This window comes from Mya arenaria, chromosome 12 (genome assembly GCF_026914265.1).
Source record: "Mya arenaria isolate MELC-2E11 chromosome 12, ASM2691426v1".
NCBI lineage: Eukaryota > Metazoa > Mollusca > Bivalvia > Myida > Myidae > Mya > Mya arenaria.
Window position 1 is genome coordinate 34457257 of NC_069133.1, and position 25461 is coordinate 34482717.

At 34.1% G+C, this 25461-nt stretch overlaps 1 protein-coding gene across 1 annotated transcript; it reads left to right on the forward strand.

Annotated features, from left to right (window-relative positions):
* The first annotated feature begins 2462 nt into the window (after window positions 1–2462).
* Window positions 2463–25267, forward strand: LOC128210631 (kielin/chordin-like protein). Its single transcript, XM_052914984.1, has 5 exons — window positions 2463–2675; window positions 18058–18189; window positions 19025–19141; window positions 24667–24766; window positions 25117–25267. Exons 1-5 carry the CDS (start codon window positions 2600–2602, stop codon window positions 25265–25267), a joined length of 576 nt encoding a protein of 191 aa, XP_052770944.1. The 5' UTR covers window positions 2463–2599.
* The last annotated feature ends 194 nt before the right edge of the window (window positions 25268–25461 follow it).

A 25461-nucleotide genomic window follows, 5' to 3' on the forward strand; every position in this document is an offset into this window, starting at 1 on the left:
GTGTGTATATTTAGCATGTGAAAGTATGTACGTGAAGCTAGCGGCCTAGCGGCCTAGCGGCGTGAAGTTAGCGGCCTAGCGGCGTGAAGTTAGCGGCCTGGCGGCCTAGCGGCGTGAAGTTGGCGGCCTAGCGGCCTGGCGGTCTAATTATTTTTTTCTATTTCCAAGCAATTGTTAATGCGGGGTTTTTTTTTTAAAAACAATGATAAATCAAAGTTTTTTATTCATATAGTTACATAGCGGCCTTAAATTGTTATCTATTCAGAATATTTTTCTTTATCTTTTATTCTAAAACAATTTTAAATTAACTGTTTTATGCACAAATTATCACTCTGAAGCGTTTTTTCATATTTTTTTTTCAAAAAAGTCGATCGAGCACTTCAGCGGCCTAGCGGCCTAGCGGCGTGAAGTTAGCGGTCTAGCGGCCAAATATGGTTTCCTATTTCAAAGCATGTATACATGCATTTTCTTCTAAAACAATGACATATTAACTGTTTGAATGCACAAATTAACAATTTGAAGCTATTAGCGATAATCAACATATTTTTTCAAAAAAGTCGATTAAGCAGTCAGCTATTTCAAAGCAATAAACATGCCTGATCTTCTAAAACAATGATATATTTACTGTTTTTATGCACAAATTATCACTCTGAAGCGTTTTTTTCCCCCAAAAAGTCGATTGAGCACTTCAGCGGCCTAGCGGCCTAGCGGCGTGAAGTTAGCGGCCTGGCGGCCTAGCGGCCTAAAATTGGTTTCTATTATAAACCATTTATACATGCCTTTTTTCCTAAAAAAATGACCAAATTTATGGTCTATATTCACAAATCACCATCCTTTAGCGAATATCTGCATTTCGCCCAAAACTCGACCAAGCTGGGTTTGGTAGACAAACCCAGTAAATTTCAAATCGGAAAAATACTCTGCGAATGATACATCTGTCGTAAGCGATGTCATACATAAGTTATATTCAATGCACTGTTCACAACGATATCAATTTTATTGAAGTTTTTGACAATTTTCCTCTTCTTTTCTGCAATGGTATCATCTGGTTTCTAGTTCCTTTAATGTTTAGGAATGTTTCAGAAAACACAACTAAACGTTTAAAACCAAGGCTCTGGCATAAGACAAAAGTTAAAGCAAAAACTGCAACAATGCCCGTCATATATGAGCATAATTCAATTAATTTATTTACAGATAAGCAATTCCCAAAATCTCGTGTCCAAGAGGTCTAGGAATCCAGTTCGTCGCCGGCCAGTATTTTTTGTTTGTTTTGTATATATGTTTTATATTCATGATATTCGCTTTATTTCTAAACTCCTTAGGTATATATTCATCGTGAATTTTTCAAATGTATGTTATACGGGATAACATCAAAATTGTAGTTAACGGACCTTTGAAGGAATCTCAATTTAGGGCTGTGTAAAATTTGGCCTCGTCTACATGATGATTACTTTATAGTTCTCCTTAACAAGCAGGCTGTACTCCTTTATGATATTAAGAGCTCTATTGAAAAGGGCGTAAAGGTACTTGTCCTTTGTATTCAAATAATAGTTTCTATTGAATTAGGGGGTGGCGGCGCACAAAGTATACATTAACGAAACCTGGATGTAAAACATAGCGTTAGAAACATGCAAATACAAACCCTATTTTTATTCGTATAGAATTTACAGTTTTGTTATTTGCATGATATGCAAATTTTGTTTACACATTTTGGGTCCGTTTGCTATTTTACTTGCGTTGATGCGTCAAGCGGAAGGTAAAGAACGATCGAACATTCTCCTCTAAAACGTTTATATGATAGAAGATAAATTGCGGTTTACAAATTTGCGCACAAGGTGTGTTCTTGTTAAAAGACTGTTTGCTTTTTAGATGTTATAACGTCATTATAAATTTTGATTCAAAACTAATCCCTGAGCTGTTTGTGTGTTTGTGCGTTTTTTTTTCTATAAATCAGCTGATAAGATATGTAAATGAGCTATCTCATTGTAAACATTGAAAAGACGATGTCCGATGTCGATTACTGTACATCCGAATAATAATTAGACTGAATTAGTTTTAAAGTTTAAAAAAAATCAAATCAGATATTCCATTCCTATTTTGTATACGCATTAAACATTAAAATGAACCGTATGAATTCAGGATTTCAAAAGAGGGCGTATGTTATAATCCTTTCAGCTCAAAGTTGCTTTCATGGTTTCATATTATTTAACTTACAGAAGTTTGCCTATTCATTTTAATGTTTGCTTATACTATTATAACCATAGCATAAGGCCATTCTGAATGACATTGCGCTACTTTTCCGCAATATACTATCACCGTTTATATCTCCACTCAACGGTCCACTGATTCTTAAGGAATTCCTTTTTCCATTGAATGTTTATATAACTCTATTGACACTCGTTCTGCACTGAACAGATGTGTGGGGGTTGATTCGTCGTCAGGTTGTCCCTATATAAGTGTGCACACGTACACCTAATGAGGTGTTTGGTTGATGCCAGTTAACATTTCGATTTCTCAGCTTGTTACTTGGTTGTTATTTTTATAACGAAATATTGGATTAGTATAGGGTAAAACGGTGTGCGAAGGAATAGCTCGCGCTATGACGTCACTGACGTCACGTCACGCGACGTTCGCTTTTATAGCGTTTGTGTTATTTACGTCAGCAGCGGCACAAGGTAGGCATACGACCATTGTATTGCAGATGTTTAATAAAATGATCTTTTCGAAAACTTCTAGAAATCATTAATTAATGTTGAACTAAATAATAATTTGTTTTTGAAGGAATATTCACCGTTCTTATCTCTTTTCAGGATTATATAATATAGAAACCATTATGTTGAAGCATAAATATTATTTTAATTAAAGTACTGAATCGTATGTATGCACATACATTGGAAGAAAATGGATGTAAATTTGGAATAAAAAAACGTCTTTTGATCTATTCATGTTCCGACTTGTATGCACATATGTTTGAGTATAATGGAAGAATATTTTAAGAAATAACTTGTCTTTTTATATATTGTGTCTATATCATTATAATGTTCTGCATAAGACACAACCGTATTTTTTTTCGAAGATCAGTTATACCTTCAATAGTTAAAACTTGTCTTTACCTGGAAATACGTTTAGCAAATTTATAACGTTCACATATGCTATTTTATGTTACGTTACATATCTGCACTAGGTTGCTAAATTTCCAGACAAAAACGATTATCTTTTTAAAAGCAGCATTAAACACATTACAAAGAATAAGTTGTTTTCAGCATTTTGAAAACACACATACACCAAAAACAATGATTTCCATCAAAATACTTATTTTATTAATATCGTCTGGAAATGATAAAAATGAAATATTTACGATATAACTTTATAGAATAGTAGATAGATTTGCTTAGATATACTTATTCGCTGTTGTTAGCTTGAATGGAGCGTCGACCTCCAGTCGTAGATTTAAAAGCACACTACGGTCTCCTTGAGTATCTGCACATCAAGCCACGATTTGTTCGTTAATAAAGAATGAAAGCGCTGAAAGGCTGTAGACGCGACAAGCAAGATTCTACTTTCTTTTACTGTAACAAGTTTGTTCACATGCATTTTGATTCAATAATGATATATACAATTTGTTACAAATCGAACGTACATTCAATTACTGAATTCATTCATCATTTTTACAAAGAGTGAAAAAGCGATCATATCGTTTTTAAATAAATCAATACCAGAATAGATACTGGTTTTAATAGAAACAATATTGATGTAGGGGATAGCCATTAGAAACTGCTCATTGTAGAAGCCGGCGTTGGTTTTGAAAGACCATGTTTGTATACGAAACAAAATAGTGTGTGATATTTGTTCTTACACCAAACAATATTGAACTTGAACTTTAAAACTGAGGCTTGAATTGAAATCGCCGTTTACAACCGGTCAACTTAGCATGGGTCATTTACACGGGACCTATAATTTTCAAAATAAAACTAATAATTCCAAACATCTGGTGCCGTTTCATTAAGAATCCTTGGAGGATGTTCGTACCTAGGAGATATTTTGAACAGTGTCGGACAGTTGCCTACGGATGAAAATCTGCCGTAGGTACGAATCTGCTCCTTGATCGAAGCCACTCGGCATTTTCCCTCCGAAACAAACTCGGATGAATCTGGATGCTTAACAATGTTACTTATATTTACATTTTACTACGCTCCAAGTAGATCGCGTAGTTATTTCAATTTAGCAGTAAAGTCTAAGGCATTTACTTTAAGAATCGTACTGCTTTTTGTTTTAACATGCTTCACTTGGATTTTTTTAACTTAGTGATAAAAATACACTTTCAAAACTCTGCAATTAATTATTATTATTATTATTATTATTATTATTATTATTATTATTATTATTATTAATAATAATAATGTTACAAACTACTTTTACGAATGCACTGGCATACATCCGAAGTTCGTCATATGACGGGGATGGCCGAGGTGTTCCCATATGTTCGCTTCTATGACTCTAGATAGAACGGCCCCTGGTCCCAGTGCAGAGAAAAACACCATGTGCCATGATTTAATACATATTATATTTCCTGTAATTCCACTTCTGAGTTCAGACTCATGTAGCAACACTGATAATCTTCATCTTATTGTGATTTTCCTAGTTGAATGTTGATGATGATAATTGCTGAATTTTATTACGACATAAAATGTATCATTACTTACATGTTTTTATCATTGAAATAATTCTTTGAAACATAATGAAAAAGCTTTTCTGAATCGGTGTCTATATAGACTCTGAGTGGTGACTGTTCGTTATCATGGACCCTGACACCAAGAGTACATAAGCACTCATTTTCACCCACAGTTTGACGACATTCACGGTCAAATCAAAAATGTCATATCGTTTGATTTGTTTTTGACCCACAGTTCGGCGACATTCACGGTCAAATGTCATATAGTTTGATTTATTTTTGAGCCATGATTTATGTTCTAAAAATAAGTGTTAAATAGGTTTATTCCACTCAGTTGATTCAAATAATTGCATTTTACCATCCGCTAGTTGACTTAGTTTGGGTTGAGCAAATTAATTTTAAGTGTCCTCGATACCGTCTGAAATTCAAATGTTGTTTATTTTCGTTCATTGCATATTTTAATTTGTATAGTGCATTTCAAAAGACTCTATTTTGTGATATAGCGAATTTCTTAATTATATCCGTATGTTATACTAGAGTGGGGATGAGCATTTGAAAACGTATTACCACGAATACAAAGACAGTATGAACATGTATATAACATGCTTTATGAAAATGTAAAAAATAAGTGAAAATAGTGAAAACTACAGGACAAGCCCAATTCCAATCAACCACTAAAAGAGAGAACATGGCTTCCCATTTCAAAAGACATTTATCGGTCTTAGCCAGCGTTATGCCTTGATTCAGTTGATTGTGTACAAGAAAGATTACATAGGTCAAGTAAATAAACAATTGGCTAAATATATAATATTAACATGATATTTGATCGAATACCTTATAAACTTTCACAATTTACCATGGAAGGCGGTAACATTAATCGAGTTAGTACTTATAAACCATTGTTTTGAATCTGGAGATAAATCAGTATTGCATATCGAACATGTGTTTTTTGCCGGTCATGTGACCAGTGCTGGAAAAACCCGTCTTACACCCCCATGTAAGATGTGTTACGCACAACAACCCTCCACTTCTTATTTTTATTATTATATGGTTATATGAAAACTACACAATGACATTTCAATTAAGCGCAATCAAAAACATTAGTATGAAAGATTTATACATTAATGAATAATCACTAAACAGGCGATTTTAGAGAAGTATTTGACGTCAATAGTGATCTTAAATAACACGGCTTCATGACGTCACAAAACAACGTCGCACTCACTGTTTCATGAAACTTACAAAAATGCGTTTTCTGCGTCAATCTTTCCTGAAAAAGTTTTAGTTATGCAAGAAGAAAAAATCCAATCATGTTTTCCCGGTCGGGATCGAGAAATCCGACCCTCGGCCGATAATTCGGTAAGCCTCGTTACCAGCTAACGCGTCTGGTCTCGGGTCGGAATTTTCTATCCGGACCGGAAACGCATTATATCTATACTAAAAGTGTGATGTGTAATTCGAATCGAAAATGATGTTCTGAATTGTTCACCTTTAATGACAACAATGCACAACTTGTGACTATCACGACTCTTTTCAGAAGATTCAAAACTCCATAGTGTACGAGGAGAACAAAAATGTATGGTTACAATGGCAAATAGCTTAAGATCATGTATCAACATTCATATATCATAATTGGAAAGTAAAGCAAACCATTCCACCTCTTGGGTGTAATATGATAGACCAGTGGGACAAAGATTTCGTTTCACCAAGACACACATTAATCGCCAAAATATAAATTCGCTTTTTTGTAGACACCACATAATTTTAAAACGGGGACAACGTTTCTAATGAGAGTATATATACATTGTATGTAAATGTAGCTTAAGTTAATTCAGAAATGTCACGTGACAAGTGAATGTGCAACAAGAGTTGTTCTCTTGCATACCGGGTAAGTGTTTCAATTCATGTGACCAGTGTTGGCCCGATTGAAGATGAGGTACGCCCATCAACATGTTAAGTTTAAGTGTATATTTTTAAACAGATTGTTTTATGTAATCTTAAAAGGCAAAATGATAACATAAATAATTTTTCAAAACAATTAAAATGACCAAAAAATTATTCGACGTCAAACGTGTTTTAAAATCACTGCGCATAAGACGTCAGTAAACAACGTCGCACCCGAGGCTACTTTTCGGAAGCGCTTTCTTTAAAAAGCAAACCATCACGGGTGGTATTCAATAAGAAGCTTTTGTTATTCTTAGAGTCATAGATCAATGACTTCATTCAGTCTATTGGTCAGTTATTAAAAACAAATAATCCGATTAGCTACATCGTTCTGAGATCCGTTTAAGACCAATATTGAATACCAGCCCTGTTCACCAAAAAATAAGAGAAGTCTGAGTTAAATGTCCACTGAGTATTAACCATAGTCAAAGAGAATTAAGTTTGATATGAGTATACATATTATAAGAAGGTCTCAAATAAGGTTGACATCCTTTGGTAAATTAATATAAGAAGTTCAAGGAAGAATACAACTTTAATGGTCATATACCTGCTTTTCACTCGAGGAGCACGATGCGCATACCATTTTTAAAACCAACTTTTTATCCATATTTTACCGTGTTATGTTGTAACAAGTAGTTCAGCGTGCCCTACGTCTTTGAGCTTTAGATAACTATGCGTTCTTGAACGTTATTTTTGTAATTTTATGACCAACAACATCAAAAGCTTTCCTTTAGTCTATATTCAAGTAAAATTGTAAGTTTCCTCTTTTATAACATGTAATTCAAATACTAAAGTAGACTTAAGCTTTTTAAAGAAAGAAGCCTTTAAAAAATGTTATTTTATTACACGAAAACAGTAACAAGATACGTAAGACAATTATATTAGGGTATCGAACGCATCGTATAAGGACATTGTTTCTTTTCATATTAGTGTAACGTTCCCATGGTTTTAGATTATCGTACACATTTTATAAGGGAATCGTACACATCATATTCAGTTATCGTGAACATCGTGTAAGGATATCGTACACATCATATTCAGTTATCGTGAACATCGTGTAAGGATATCGTACACATCATATTCAGTTATCGTGAACATCGTGTAAGGATATCGTACACATCATATTCAGTTATCGTGAACATCGTGTAAGGATATCGTACACATCATATTCAGTTATCGTGAACATCGTGTAAGGATATCGTACACATCATATTCAGTTATCGTGAACATCGTGTAAGGATATCGTACACATCATATTCAGTTATCGTGAACATCGTGTAAGGATATCGTACACATCATATTCAGTTATCGTGAACATCGTGTAAGGATATCGTACACATCATATTCAGTTATCGTGAACATCGTGTAAGGATATCGTACACATCATATTCAGTTATCGTGAACATCTTGTAAGGATATCGTACACATCATATTCAGTTATCGTAAACATCTTGTAAGGATATCGTACACATCGTATAATGGTGAAGCTTTTTTGGTATTGTTTGATTAAAAAAAAAGATGAGTATACGTCAGATACTAGTTGAAATTAAGATAATATTATACACAAACTGTTTTAACTTTATATACATTTATATGTATATATTAATATCTTTTCGGTCATTTCACGTATTAGTATTCAGCAAGTAATACCATTTTAAACCATTCCACAATTGTATATTGGTCAATTAACATTCAGGTCAATGGAATAAAGTTGAAAAGCCAGGGCTTAATTCAATTAATATTTCTGTTTTCTCTTGATATGAAGTGCGTTTAACTTATTTAGAACCCATATATACATTAGATCGTCAACAGTGAATAAAACTCTTTCACAGATAAAGATCCTTCACGTGTCTATGCTTTTAATGAAAAGAAGTTCATGTCAAGAGCAGCAAATTATGGTTGAACTTATTCAATTCAACAACGTTCACTTATTATACTAAATACGTAATTGGCTTTTTGGAATCTTGACATAAAATGGTCAAAATAAAACTTTTGGAAGTGTCGTTTTTTCAGTAGAAGGATTGAATAAATCAGAGTCCAGAGTGCATTGACTCATTTGCCTAGGGTTAGTATCTCGAAGCTCTCGTAAACTTTCAAGTCACGATTGTTATTAGGTGGGCGGTAAGGTTCACTTATCACTAAGATGACTTTTTTGTAAAAAAGGAATTAAAACGAGAGTAAAAGTATCGCCTTATTAGAGAATTAAGTCAATTTACTTTAATGTATTGCACGTAAAGCCGTAGACACACTAAAATACATCAAACCGTTAAGCGCAAACTTAATTTAGTGGATAACAATTTGTTTCGGTTCAGTGAGAGGGCATTATTTCTCAAGTTGTTCAATACAACTGATTCAATAATCTAACAGTCAACTGTTATTGATTTAAATCAGGTAAAGCGGTAGGTTTAAGCAGTGGCTGGGTTAGTGAGTGTGTAAGTCTACACAATAAAAAGTAAACCACTAAAATAATTTAAGATTGTTAGTATGTACTTCCACAAAAATAAATGAGTATGCGACTGCGTCACATCAAAGCCCTTTATCTTTTTTATTAGAACATACCAACAAACTTTAATCATTGTTTAAAAAAAATACTAATTATTTTCTGTTATTTGCAAAGGAGTTCTTTATGGGTTTTTTGAATTTTAAGCACCAAAAAAATAAAGGTTCGGGTTGAAGGTAGAATTGTTTTATCAACCCTTATTTCTTCTGATTGACAATGAAAACACTGTTAAACTCATTTTATTGGCAGGTTTTAATTTGTCGTATGCGTGTCGATTGTAATACTTTGATGCTTAATGGTCAAGATTTTTTTTACATCCATCGAACGTGATTTTGTGCGAAATAACCGAAGCCTTACAAGTTCAATTTAAAATCAAAAGAGGTATTTGATAGTAGTCTTAGTTGAAATTGATAGTGAAATAGTAAATTAAATGTACAATAAAGTTATGTACAGCACTATAACGGGTTCAGAGGAACTCCCTCCCCCCCCCCCCGCCTGTTCTCTCTCTCCCCCCCCCCCTCCTAAATTCGTCCAAATTGACTTTTTATGTCGATATCGGAGAACAAAGTACATGTTATGCAATACGCTCAAAAAGTACCATTTCGGACATGAATTGTAAAAAACGTATTTGGGAGTTCTCCCTTAAATCCACCTGCCAACATTTTAAACCATATAAATTTTGGTTTTGAGATAGAGGCTTATGTAAAAAGGTTGCGACCCTTAGTTATGCCCCCCCCCCCCATGTTATTTATATTGTACATCCAACTTCAGTTCACGTTCAAGGATCTTTTCGTACACATTTCACAATTGTTGAATTGTTTTTAAACTTTTTCCGGGTACTGCTTTGAATGCATAACCACCAACATACTCATCAATTCTAATTGTAATAATTGTAATTTCATCCCTGCTCGGCAACATTTAAGGTATCCCACCCGCAGAATGTGAATTTTGAACAGGGTGGTATTCAATATTAAACGCGAGTTAATCTAATGGCCATACATCAAAGACTTTATTATTGATCAGTTATAACAAGTAATCCGATTAGCTACATCGTTCTGAGATCCAATTAAGACCAATATTGAATACCAGTCCAGCTGGTGACCCAATCTTATTTTTGTGTCATTTGAAAGAGTTTTGTGTGCGAAAAAAATAAATTGAAAACATTTACCAAAAACGTTATGACTACAGGACGTATCGGCCTTTAAAGATAGCAAAATAATTATTTTTTAAAAAAAGAAGAGAAAATATGTTAATCATACATTTATCATTATCATTATCGTTATCATTATTATACTTATTATTATTATTATTATTATTATTATTCATTTTATTATTATTATAATTATTATTGTTATTATTATTATTATTATTATTATTATTATTATCATTGTTATTTTTATTTTTATTTTTATTACTTTTATTATAATAAGAAGCATTATTATTATTATCACAAAAGAGACGTTTCAACATTCGTCTGCTTCTTCAAACTCATATCCATTGATCTTGTTAAAATTACCTGGTTTATTTTGTGTGTTTTTCCCCTCCAGTCAATTAAAATGATATATGGTTTAACTGCCCTCCCATCAACTAGCTATCGTATTACAGACTTATAAATCGTGCTACAATTATTTTTATCCCGAGTTCTCTGTTATTTCAGCAGTTAGAAAGCATTGGCTAAAATCGTACATTATTGTTCACCACGTCAGCGTTTATGTTGACACAACGACTTTGTGACAGTATATTAGAGGGTTTTTTAAATAGATAAAAGAAAATTATACAAAGGTACTCTACAATAACTGTCACTAAAATCTGAACAGTTTGTCCGTCGGGAGTAAAATCATTTGCGGTTCTCAATATAATAATTTACGAACGATTATAAGGATAACAAGTTCAAAATTTGGGTTGTCCGGTTAGCGCATTCGTTTCCCACCAAGGCGACACGGGCTCGATTCCGGGCCTGGGCGCATGCGAGTTTTGTTTGTGACCACCAAGCCGGACAAGTGGGTGTTCTCCGGGTACTCCGGTTTCCCCCACAACACAAGACCACACTCTCGTGCAATATCGTGCCAACGAGTGTGACTTAGTATAAGTAATCATAACTTTCTTCACAGTCGCAATAAAATACATAATGCTCAAAATTGGCAGGTGAAAGCTTGATCTCGTTCAATATAAGTTTTCAAACTAACGTAACCATTACATTAGCTTGTTTAAAAGTGACACTCTAATTCAAAATCAATACAAACACATGTATAACAAACGATTTTTGAATGTTACACCGTCAACCTCTTACTAAATAATGCAGTTATGCAAAATATTATTTACTATTTCAATATTATAACCGTGTATTTATTAGCTGAAAACGCAAAAAAAATATTAAATGATTGGTGAATGCTAAAAGATTTCATGCGATCTCCTATGGTCTCATAAGGAAAAAAGAAATTCCGTGTGTTTGCACACTTCTTTCAAATCAAACCCGGTATTGTTGATAATTGGCATCATTGTTTCGACATTTGTTCATCCTTTTTGGTATATTGAAACAATTGTATTAAATGTGTTAGATCTTATCTGGGAGTAATAGTGCATCTTTAAAACCCGAGTACCCAGCGTCAACAATCGGGATACAAATGTGTATAAACCCACTCGACAAATATAACCAAAGGGGCTAATTTGGATGAATCTACTGCTATCATTCTGATGCTGCAAAAACAACAAAAACAAAACAATCATGAACGTTTTATCCCGATGCTCTATATACAACGCATATGTTGTTGTTGTTTTTGTTTGCCTTAAATTTGGTTTCGATTTGTTATGCTTCATTGTAAACAGTGTTAAAATAAATGTGTTTTATTTCGATACGAAGGTCAATGCCCAACTCTAGCAGAGCCCTGCGAGAATGAATGTTTTATTGGTGGAGGTCTAGACCAATCGAGGTGTGACGCAGGCAAATTATGTTGCTCGGTAACTTCGACCTGCGCCTTATGCACGCTCCCCGAAGGTCCACCTCCACAAGGTTAAATCTATGTGTCTGTGGACGTCTGGTGTTTTCATTTATAATTTTCTTGATGTCGTTCCTTTTGTTGGTGTTCGTATTCTGTCAGATTTCAGTTACAATATTCTGGTCGACTCATGCTTGTACTGTTTAACGTGGTAATACTATTGCTCGTTGTCTTTTCTCTGTCAGTTTTAACAACATGTTATGTGATGTCAATAACATTGTACCAACCATGATTGCTTTGTGTGTCCAGCTTTCTTCATTGTTTATACTAGCAAATGCGTACAACCCTTTCTCCTATGTGAGGTGTAGTTATTTTTCGTTCATACTCTACCAGATTGGATAGGAAGAGTTGGTTGCTGTCTTATGTTGTTATTATAACTATTATATTGAGTCGGTGTGTGCATACCACGTGATAAATTACGTCACAAATGCTACGTCGGAAGGCAACATTTTGCTGTAAATGATGACTTTAAAAAAACAAAGATAACTTTTCTTTTTTCTTTACCATATTGAATGAAACAAAGGGCAATCTATGTCGCTGAAAAAGCCCCACCTTCGTTATAGAAACCGGCGTTTGATTAGGTGATTAGTTTCTTGAAACACTTCGACAAACCTGTTTCCAAAATAAATGTGTTGACAGTGCTACACCAGGTGGCGGTTTTGTGAAAAGTTTGTCGAAGTGTTTTAAGAAACTAAATTCTCAATTCAATTCTAGTAAAAGACCGAAGGCAGGACTATGTAAGAGGCGTAGACTGTGCCATGTTTCATGTAATATGATGAATAAATAGTAAAGTTATCTTTGTATAAAGTCGTCGTTTGATGCAAATTATTGCCTTCCGGCGTAGCATTTATGACGTATTGTATCATGTGGTATACACACACTGCGAGTGTTTATTTTAGTCTCCTCTATCAACCATTCCCCGTTAATTTGAACGTATATTTCACGAGGGACTTTGCGTTGAGTGAAATAATCACTTTTGGTGTTCGATATAAAATATATTTAAATCTTACACTACAACAAACATTTATATTAAATTTTACTTCATATTTATAAATCACCAAACGCCATAATAACTTGATATTGAATTGAGAAATCGAGTAATTGAATTATACAGGAAATTACGTGTTTGATTTTTCTTCATAGCACTATGTGCGATTACGTTAAATGGCCTAAAGTAATTGAAACAGTGTGTTTTAATTCGATAAAGGCATTGTTATTAGGAAATAATACACCATTATTTTACATATACCGCCGAAAAGTATGAAATAAGAACTTTTCCACGTCGCTTAAAGAGTTTTAAGACCATGAGTTTGCCGCTGTTGTGTGTTTTCTGCTGTCGATATTTGTCATGTTGCTCTTACGTTTCGTTTTAACTAAGTCTGTTTGCAATTAACATTTTCGCAGTAATTTGTTTCTTGGTTAACCAACTTTAGGATGTTTCTTTCTGATGTACAGGTAGACTAACTTTGAAGTGTTTCAGTCTAATAATTGAACTACATGTAGTTAACTAACGTTGAGGTGTTTTTGTCTCATTTAATGTATTAACTAGTTCTAAAAAAATCTCTATCAACGTAATTTACCACTCGCCATCCTTAATAAGACGAATCATTTACTATTTAGTTATACAATTCAAACATCATTTGTTGAAATGTCTTCTTAAACGCAACAAAAACATGTTTTTAACTTAATATCACATCGAAATAGTTACCCATAACAATTCAAATATAGTTTTATCAACGACATATCCAATACATATTTTATTCTTTGACATTAAACAATACTATTTGTATATAATATAGTGTTATCTTCATCTTCAATAAGTTACGTGCGAGCACAATGGCGTCACATACAACGTGAATGACACGTTCAGCAAGGGAGACGAATGCAACAATACATGTCGTTGTGATGCCGATGGTCTAGTACAGTGTGGTAATGACACGTGTCAACAGAGTAAGTGTTGTCTATTGTAATTTGTAATGTACGCCATCATAGCTATGCATTCACAAAAAAATAACAGGGCAGAACAAATGCAATCTTACATGTCAATACGCTTATTTGCGTGATATCAAATCTTAGATGATTCAAAATCTGGCCTGTATTATCCACACGATCAAGTCATGTTTAGAGCTGTGACGAGAGCGAGATAGTTTGCTTGTTATCCATGATGCGCCATATGCGCACCCGAAGGTCCATATACACTTGGCGAACGTCTGTTGTTGTCCTTCATACTGTGCTGATGTTTTCTTTTTCTGTTCTTGTTGGTATTCTTTATGTGTTAGATTTGTAAGAAAAAACTTCTAGTTGAGTTTTGCTTGTTAATGATCTTGTTTTAAATATTTCCCCACCAATTTTAATAATTTGTTCGGCGATGTCAAAAGGGTGTGTGAGCTTATACATACTCTCACTCGGGCCTGGCCAATTCGGCGAGTGCTCCGATAACATTGTTAGTAATTTTAGGGGTTTTGAGTTTAGTGCACGGATAAATGCAACTCTGGTTAGAGCTACCCTGGTTCTTTAACGTGCACCAATGTATAGCACTGTCATACGAGACGCCAATTTAACGTCCCTCCAAGAAGACGATTTGTAAATTAAGCGGTGCGAGGGGAATCGCGCCTGAATTGAAAGTCAAGTGTGTTAGCACTAGACCAGGAATCCGCCACGCGATGTTTGTGTTGTAAGCCCCACCTATTGGCATGTGCCCTTTCACTTGAAAAGCCACACGTGATGGAAATGCATGATTTATTAGTGGAAAGTTTGATACGGATACGTGTGTTGATAATGACCAGTTTTGTTGTCGTGACTTAGACAACTGCGAAATTGGCCTTGATGTCGACCTAATTCCAGATGTCAACGATGCATTTTATTCTATACTTGACATAATATCTGCAATTAAGTCTATTTGTTCATAACACTTTCCATTCGGAACTCCTCGTCCATTTTTATCGAAAACAACCTCGGATGTATGCCGGTACATCAGTAGAAGTAGCTCGTAAAAATTAATTATATAAGTAATTAAATGTAGTGTTTTAGCTTGTTTTTGTAGATCTAAGTTTAAATTCATTGCCAGTGAAGTGTATTATTGCAAACTTAATGAGGATTCCCAAGAGTTAAGTCATTAAGTTAAACTGAAAAATTAAATTACTACGCGATCTACTTGCAGCGGACTTAAACATACCGATTTCTGAGTGTGTAAACCGTCCAAATACATCGAAGGTTGTTTTCGATAAGAATGGTCGAGGAGTTCCGAATGAACACTCATTTTTTTGGATAAAACCACTATACAAATATAACCAAAGGGGCAAGTTTGGATGAATCTACTGCTTTATGATGCTGATTAAAAAATAAAAAACAATCATGCATGTTTTATCCCGATACTCTATATACAAAGCATATGTTGTTGTTGTTTTTGTTTGCCTTAAATTTGATTTTGATTTGTTATGCTTCATTGTATACACTGTTAAAAATAAATGTGTTTTATTTCGATACGAAGGTCAATGCCCAGCTCTAGCAGAGCCCTGCGAGAATGAATGTTTTATTGGTGGAGGTCTAGACCAATCGAGGTGTGACGCAGGCAAATTATGTTGCTCGGTAACTTCGAACTGCGCCTTATGCACGCTCCCCGAAGGTCCACCTCCACAAGGTTAAATCTATGTGTCTGTGGACGTCTGGTGTTTTCATTTATAATTTTCTTGATGTCGTTCCTTTTGTTGGTGTTCGTATTCTGTCAGATTTCAGTTACAATATTCTGGTCGACTCATGCTTGTACTGTTTAACGTGGTAATACTATTGCTCGTTGTCTTTTCTCTGTCAGTTTTAGCAACATGTTATGTGATGTCAATAACATTGTACCAACCATGATTGCTTTGTGTGTCCAGTTTCTTCATTGTTTATACTAGCAAATGCGTACAACCCTTTCTCCAATGTGAGGTGTAGTTATTTTTCGTTCATACTCTACCAGATTGGATAGGAAGAGTTGGTTGCTGTCTTATGTTGTTATTATAACTATTATATTGAGTCGGTGTGTGCATACCACGTGATAAATAACGTCACAAATGCTACGTCGGAAGGCAACATTTTGCTGTAAATGATGACTTTAAAAAAACAAAGATAACTTTTCTTTTTTCTTTACCATATTGAATGAAACAAAGGGCAATCTATGTCGCTGAAAAAGCCCCACCTTCGTTATAGAAACCGGCGTTTGATTAGGTGATAAGTTTCTTGAAACACTTCGACAAACCTGTTTCCAAAATTAATGTTTTGACAGTGCTACACCAGGTGGCAGTTTTGTGAAAAGTTTGTCGAAGTGTTTTAAGAAACTAAATTCTCAATTCAATTCTAGTAAAAGACCGAAGGCAGGGCTATGTAAGAGGCGTATACTGTGACATGTTTCGTTTAATATGATGAATATATAGTAAAGTCATCTTTGTATAAAGTCGTCATTTGATGCAAATTATTGCCTTCCGGCGTAGCATTTACGAAGTATTGTATCATGTGGTATACACACACTGCGAGTGTTTATTTTAATCTCCTCTATCAACCATTCCCCGTTAATTTGAACGTATATTTCACGAGGGACTTTGCGATTAGTGAAATAATCACTTTTGATGTTCGATATAAAATATATTTTAATCTTACACTACAACAAACATTTATATTTAATTTTACTTCATGTTTATAAATCACCAAACGCCATAATAACTTGATATTGAATTGAGAAATCGAGTAATTGAATTATACCGGAAATTACGTGTTTGATTTTTCTTCATAGCACTATGCGCGATTACGTTAAATGGCCTAAAGTGATTGAAACAGTGTGTTTTAATTCGATAAAGGCATTGTTATTAGGATATAATACACCATTATTTTACATATACCTCCGAAAAGTATGAAATAAGAACTTTTCCACGTCGCTTAAAGAGTTTTAAGACCATGAGTTTGCCGCTGTTTTGTGTTTTCTGCTGTCGATATTTGTCATGTTGCTCTTACGTTTCGTTTTAACTAAGTCTGTTTGCAATTAACATTTACGCAGTAATTTGTTTCTTGGTCAAACTAACTTTTGGATGTTTCTTTCTGATGTACTGGTTAACTAACGTTGAAGTGTTTTTGTCTAATTTATTAAACAAGTTAACTAACTTTAAGGTGTGTTTTTCTAATTTATTGAACTAGTTAACTAATGTTGCTGACTGATTGTTTCTGACTAATTTAATGAACTAGTTAACTAGGTGGACGTGTTTGTGTCTAATTTATTGAACTAGTTATCTAACTTTGAAGTGTTTGTGTCTAATTAAATGAACTAGTTAACTAACGTTGAAGTGTTTGTGTCTAATTAATAAACTAGTTAACTAACGTTGAAGTGTTTGTGTCTAATTAAATGAACTAGTTATCTAACGTTGAAGTGTTTGTGTCTAATAAATGAACAAGTTAACTAACGTTGAAGTGTTTTTGTCTAATTAATAAACTAGTTAACTAACGTTGAAGTGTTTGTGTTTAATAAATGAACTAGTTAACTAACGTTGAAGTGTTTGTGTCTAATAAATGAACTAGTTATCTAACGTTGAAGTGTTTGTGTCTAATTAATGAACTAGTTAAATAACGTTGAAGTGTTTGTGTTTAATAAATGAACTAGTTAACTAACGTTGAAGTGTTTGTGTCTAATAAATGAACTAGTTAACTAACGTTTAAGTGTTTGTATCTAGTTAATGAACAAGTTAACTAACGTTGAAGTGTTTGAGTCTTATTTGATGAACATATTAACTAACGTTATAATGTTGCTGTCTTATTCAATATTGTAATTCTAAAATAACCCAACTATAACCCAATATATATACATATAGTAAAAGGAAATCGGTCCCTTTAATCCATTTCGAGCCAACGAGGATATCGAGCAAAGCGATATCGAGCCAACGAGTATTGACAGTATACAATAATATATATTATTTTTTCAGACACATGCGAATATGGAGAAACAACGTATAACAACAGCGATGTTTTTGCCAAGGGGGACGGTTGCAATAACTGCACGTGCAATGACGGAACTGTCGACTGCGAAAAAAATGACTGCTCCGAACCAAAGCAAAGTGAGTAGAATACATTATGACAAAATGACGCTCAATCGGAACACCTCGATCATTATCCAAAAGATTTGACCTCAGTAATAACACGTGTCTTTTTAAAAGTCCATCATGGCGGCGCCCATATAGGGTACGTGCTTTATGTGTTTTCAACTGTCAAGGGAGAGGCTTATTTAATATTTTAGGGAGAAGTAGTGACAATATTTCGGTTCAGAAAAATTCATTTACAAGTTTCTCCAAAACGTGATTTAGACATAAATCAAAATTGATCATTTTCGTATTAACGAGGACTATCCAAAAAGCATGCCGGTGATGGCCGAGTTGTTACAATTGAAGGACGCCTTGTAAAGCAGTCATAAGTTTTTTAAAGGAGTGAAAACGCAAAAGACAGTTATCAATATGAAGCTTATATATATTTTGTTCATAAAACGACGATTTGTGCATGTGTTTTTTACATGTAACAAACAAAGCAAGCATGTGGTATATGAGCCTGCATGCCTTTAACCCAAGAGGTTGCGGGTCCGATTTTTCGCATATCCTCTCAAAATGACACATTTCTTGTTTCTGCCAAAGAAAGGAATTTGAGAGTGATTTTATAAGCTAAAGTCACAATGTATGCATTCCAGCTTAAATATATTAGAACAAATTAGTAAACACTATTTCTAAAAGAAGTGTGTTTTAGTCGGCCTGTTTGTGAATCTGACAAATAGTGTGACTCGTATGATAGCGTAATACTTATACTTAAAAATAATGGAATGCATGTTGTCGTTTTTGCTCTTATGTTTTTGTATGTTAAGGAAAGGTTGAAAATTATCTATAAAACATACACCTTATATTCTAGCTTGCGAACACGGTGGTCAAGTGTACGATGACGGGGCGAACATTCCAGCAGGTGATGACTGTAACACGTGCTCGTGCTCCGACGGACAAGTGTCGTGCACCGAAAAGGCATGCATGGGTAAGATGTTTTAAAGCACTAATACTGATTTGTTTAACAATTTGTTCAATTTTCACAGGCATAACTTTAAGTGTGTGTGTATACCACGTGGTAAATTTCGTCATAAATGCTACATCGGAAGGCAACATTTTGCTTCGAATGAAGACTTTAAACAGGATAACTTCACTATTTTTTCACCATTTTAAATGAAACAGCGCAGTATACGCCGCTTACGGAGCCCCGCCTTTGGTCATTTACCAGTGTTTAATTGAGAATTTAGTTTCTTAAAACACTTCGACAAACCTTTTCACAAAACGGCCGTCTGACAGAGCACTGTCAAAACATTATTTTGGAAACAGGTTTGTCGAAGTTAAGCGGCATAGACTGCCCTTTGTTTCATTTAAAATGGCGTAGTAAAAGAAAAGTTACCTATATCTTAATTTTAAGCAAAATGTTCCCTTCCGACGTAGCATATATGACGCAGTTTATCACGTGGTATACACACACTGACCTTCGATGAGGCAGTGTTTGGAGATTAGCCCTTCTCTTCAAGAAGTGACCGGGGTGCATCTCGCATCTATTTGCTCTTCGAAAGAGACTTTGTCTCAGACTTTGCCAATCGTAACTACTCGGCCGTCTCCGGTAAGCTTCGAGAAAGATTCTGTTGGATACTGGCCGAGTTGTTCCGATTGATTCCTCGCCGCACAATCCTTCATAAGCACCATTGTTTTCGACATTTGTTCATCCTTTTTGGTATATTAAAACAATTGTACTGGATGTGTTTGGGAGTAATAGTGCATCTTTAAAAAATAATCTTTCATTGACGTTTCATTGGTGTAAAATAAACGTATAGCAATCTTAAAAACCATGTTAACTTAACACACATCATCTATTTTAATGAGATTTGTGTCAATAATTCGACCGCGGTTGTATGATAGGAACTTAATACATGTAGTTACATTTGAAACGAATAAAACGATTTAAAATCTTCTGATGAATTAATTCGTTTTTAAACGAAACTTTGGTACATCAACCAATAAAAGGTAACTCCTACACATTTTTAGAGGTTCTAAATGACATCGAACGAGTTCTACAATAAAAGCACCTTTTAAAACGCTATATTAATCCTGACTCTATTTTGGGCATGTCATAAAAGTGTAATAAGATTATATGTTAATAACGCATGCCTTTTTTTATAATATGCATTACTAGAATATTAAAATATATTATTTACGCGTTTATGTTTTATTTTATAAAATATCAATTTGTTTTGTATAAAATTATTTTTACAGTGTCATTATTACGGGTATGAGGAGAAAAATGGCATTTTATAACTGACATTAAAGTAATTAGCCACAATGGAGGCTCGCATATCTATGTTAATATAATCACATGAAGCTTTAAAAACGCGACTAAACATGATACAGGACGTGAATAACTGACCGTGACAGTGGCGATAGAAATCGTTGAAAATATATTAAAAACATAAAGCACACAAAAGCGCCGTTTTATCATGTTTACATCGTTTTCAATTGTACTCCTATGTTAAAAGTATAAAAAATGATTTATCATGTTATGTATTATGTTGGGTAATGAAAATATAATAGTATTACTTTTTTAAAATGAAAACGATGAAAGCGTTGAAATGCTGAATGTGCGACAAGCGTGATTTTACTTTTTTTACAATTCTGTTCACAAGCAACTTTAAACAAAGATATCTTCACTATTTCTTCACCATTTTTGATGAATCATAGCGCAGTCTACGCCGCTTACGGAGCCCCGCCATCGGTTTTTAACCAGAGTTTGATTGAAAGTTTAGTTTCTTAAAACACATCGACAAACATTTTCACAATACGGCCGTCTGACGGAGCACTGTATTTTTTTATTATTTCGAAACAGGTTTGTCGAAGTGTTTGATAAAACTAATCATCTCATCAAACTCCGATAATGAAACGAAGGCGGTGCTCTTTTAGCGGTATAGACTGCCGTTTGTTTCATTTAAAATGGTGAAGTAAAAGAAAAGTTATCTTTTATTTAAGTCTTCATTTTCAGCAAATTGTAGCATACGTAGCATATATGACGTTATTAATCACGTGGTATACACACACTGTGAGAGGCGACACGTTAAATCACATACAAATAACGAACAAGAAAATGTTGTCATACAACTAAATCATTGCATTTGTATCAGCTCTTCACATACATGATTTATTTTTACAAATATTATTGTATAGAGGACTTTGAATTCCTTTTTATATAGCGGTTTGATAATTAAAAGGTCAGCATATACTAATGAACTTAAGTTGAAACGGTTCTGCATTCTTTCAAAAATGAAGTACGATTTGTAAATACATTGACCTATTTGACAAAGATTAGTGTTGATAATATCTTACTCTTTGAATTCAATTGTACATCCAGTTATAAGTATATCGAGGCTATATACTGTTTATGTATTTACAATGTTTTAATGCATCATTTATCTTACCACAAATGAGAAAGATACAGACAATTAATGTGAAGATGGCTATAAACTTCTACTTGGTGGTGACATTAATTTCTAACATGACTTGCTTAGATATTCCAGCGAAATAAGTTTTCCTCATTATCTCAACCGATAAACCTTTATGTACTGGGATATATACATATTACATTTATCTTGCAAGATAAAAGCAATGTTTATATATCCCAGTGCTAGTGTTAGGTTAATTAAATTTAACCCGATATTGGCTGAGGACGTTTTGACTATTTGAAGAAAATAAAGTCAGGGTCTTTTAGTCAATACATTTTTTTTTTTTTTGCGTCATTATCTACTTTTTTCTATTCCCTTCCGTTTCTCACCAAGATTTATTTAAGATTATGCGGCTTGCGTTCAATTTCACATTTATTCGCAATCAGGTACACAACCTAAACATATCGGTTTAGTCTTTATTTGGGTTACCTTAATAAGCTCCAATTAAATGTGATTTCTCTGATTATTTTTTTTATTTGGAGTGGGCTACTCGAATAAAATAATGCTAAATGTAAAATATGTAATCTGAAAAAAATAAATATTTTTTATAACTTGAGCTAAATAGTTTTCTTTTTAAATCCCAGTGAGACCAAACCAAATAATGTTTAAACTTGCATGAACTTTCCTCAGTATAAGATAATTAGTCTGTTAACACAATTATTATGAAGGAGGCGGTTTGAATAGTTATAATGAAGCGCTCTATAACCTATGAGCAAATAACACCTTGCACTTGGCGGCGTATTTTCAAAGGTCTTCAGCACCATATAAAGTAAATATGATATATGTCAAACTTGTTATCAGAGACACATGAACTTTTTATGTCCATAAGATGTTTAAAATGTTGAACTTTTGGGCGTTGCTTTTTGGGCACTGATGTCAAATTTATGTTTGAATTTTGGAATGAAAAGTACAAGGACATTATGATCAAAACGAACCTTCGTCAGCAAGCTAATAGCAAATAGCAAACAAGACTGAATCGCTTTTTAATTGCGCACCATCTAATATTGTTCGCAATATATCCCACGCAGTGACCTGCCTAAACGAAATTCTATAGACTGCTGACAAAAGATCAGATCGCAGTTTTTCATATTAACGTTCGGAAATTAATGCTTTATGACTAAAGCGTTTACTGACGCTTTAAGAAAATGCATAAAACACAAATTTTTGAACATAAATATGAACAAAAATATTTGTCAGCAGTCTTATATCACTGGTCTACATGCATTTTCGCGCACATTGGCTCGTTCCCAGTAAAAAAAGTCAAAACGTTTAACCTGTGAGAGTGCAGCTTAAAAAGAAAGGCAAAATACGGCCACCTTTGGAAAGACTTGGTATGCAGGCCAGTATTCAATATTGGTCTTAACCTTATCCGTAGACATGCATCAGTGATTCTATTCAGCCTATTGGTCAGCTTAATATACAGGCCAATTAAAACACTTAGATTTAAATCTTAAATTTAAGTTAAAGTTAAGTTAAGTTTAAGTCATACGGCCCCTGGACATCATGACTATAAAATCAAATGGAAGTAGGTCAAAACAGACAACAGTTCCTTTATAACAGCTACTGTAACTTGTTGGGAAAGGACATACACAACAAGCCATGCAAAAGCCATGCAAAAAATAAAACGCGGTCCTTTCAACTGAATCGGATTGTTTTAAAAATGGCGTAAACTATTGTCATTTTTTTATAGGCCTTTTTGTAAAATTAACAACTATTCCTGATGTTTATGTTTGAAATACACAAGTGCAATATTTGTAAAAGTTGCATGTATAAGTATTTAAAATAGTTGGTCCATTAGTCTGGGAATATGTTGCTGTTTACAAATGAGTTTCATGTTTTGATCCGTGCGTCATAAATAAAAAAAAAGTCATTCAAATCTTCAGTGCTAAATAGAATAACTTCCATACATTGAATTCAATCATAAATGCATATTTTAGATTCAAAATGAATAGCTGCTGTGCTATATTTTTATTTCCTTGCTAACAAGGTCTGTTAAGTAACCGTGAATCAAAAAAGTCGCCCACACAAAGTCCTTATCTGTACAGGTTATCAGAGAGCTACTCTTCTTCAACAATAAAGTCAAATATATCATCTCTTCATTGCATGAACTGCCTCTCATGCACTTGGTTAAATATTGAACGTCGGCAAGTTTTCACACGAGTTTCTCTCTTAATTATAGGTGTTTCGTTGTACCGTGTTTACCTTCATATTTTCAAAAAGATCGGTGTCATGAATGCTTTACAAATTAAACTGACATCCACGCATTATTGAAGGTATTGAGCGAGTCAGTGTTTGAGCGAAATAAATTATGCTTAAAAAAATGAAAAAGCACATTTCTAAAGCATTGGACATCTCTTTGAAAGAAACATTTTACGGTTAAAGTGACACTCATATTTAAAACTAATACACATAATATACACTTAACTATTTAAGTACTGAATAATGCATTTTTGTAAAATATTAATTACTGATAACAAGATAGTAACCTTGCATTTAATAGCTGAAAACGCACAAATATTAAATGACTGCATGGTGGGTCCCTAATAATTTACAGTGATCAACTAATGTCTCATATAAAGGTAGAAATTCCGTGTTTTCTGCATCTTTCTGTCAAATTAAACACGGTACCCTTCATAAGAACCATTGTTTACGATATTTAATCATCCTTTTCGGTATATTAAAACAAAATTTTAATTGTGGTACATTTTATTGGCAGTAAGATTGCATCTTTATATAGCCAATCGCATTGTTAAATATGAATCTTAAATAAATTAACCTTCAAAATCCTTACCTAACAGAACACCAGATCTTAATTGGATCTTAGAACGATGTAGCTAATCGGATTGTTCGATATAAATAAATGATCTTTACAGTGAATGGAGTCAATGATGTATGACCATAAGATTGTTCAGTAGCTGATTCAAGAATATTTGAGCATGTGCAACAAATTACAATTTCAACATATTGACATGCGCTAGTTATTATGCTAATCATACCTTTCTTTGAAAATTAAATTGAATCTATATTTATATTACAGAGGAGCAATGCGACATGCAATCATTGAGGGACTGTTTCGTGAAGATGGCAGAGTCCACGGTCTATGTGATGTCTAGGGCAGACAAACACTGGATGTGCAGGTAACTCATCCCACTAGCGGTTTCATGGGAGGGGTCATAGCCGGGACGCCCCCCCCCCCCCCTCCCCCCATTTTATCGGTTTATATTCCAAGATAGGAGAAGGTCGTAATAACATACGCACAAAATGCACCATTTCGGATTAAACGTCTCGGTCCATATACACCTTCGGTTAGGGGGGGGGGGGGGACTGGCCGGGAATACCGGCCAAACAGACACCATTCAAAGAGATGCACGTGCCATAATGAAACATCATGAAAAAGAACACATATCATAAAACACATATAAAAATAACGTTTGATGAATACATTTTGAATTCACATGTTAAGAGATATATGCTGACTTACTTTCAGATCCAGAGAGTCTGTGCACAATTGTGTGGAGAAGCAGCTGCGACTGTGCCCGGCCCAGTTCGGGGCCCTCATGACCAAATTCGTCGGGCACCACGTGCAGATGTTCGCGTCAATTTCGGAGATGTTCTGTGATTATGGTGAGTTAATTTGAGACCTTTTCTTTAAGTATAATACCTTAAAATTGGTCATTAAAACTTGCATGTGAGAATAAAAAAATATTATTATATACAAGTTAGATATTGGTGAAGTTTGACTGATAGTATAATGCATGTATGCTTACCATCCACACGGTATGTCTTATCTCAATCAGTAGACATACTCACTGATCCAAACATTTAGGCGTTC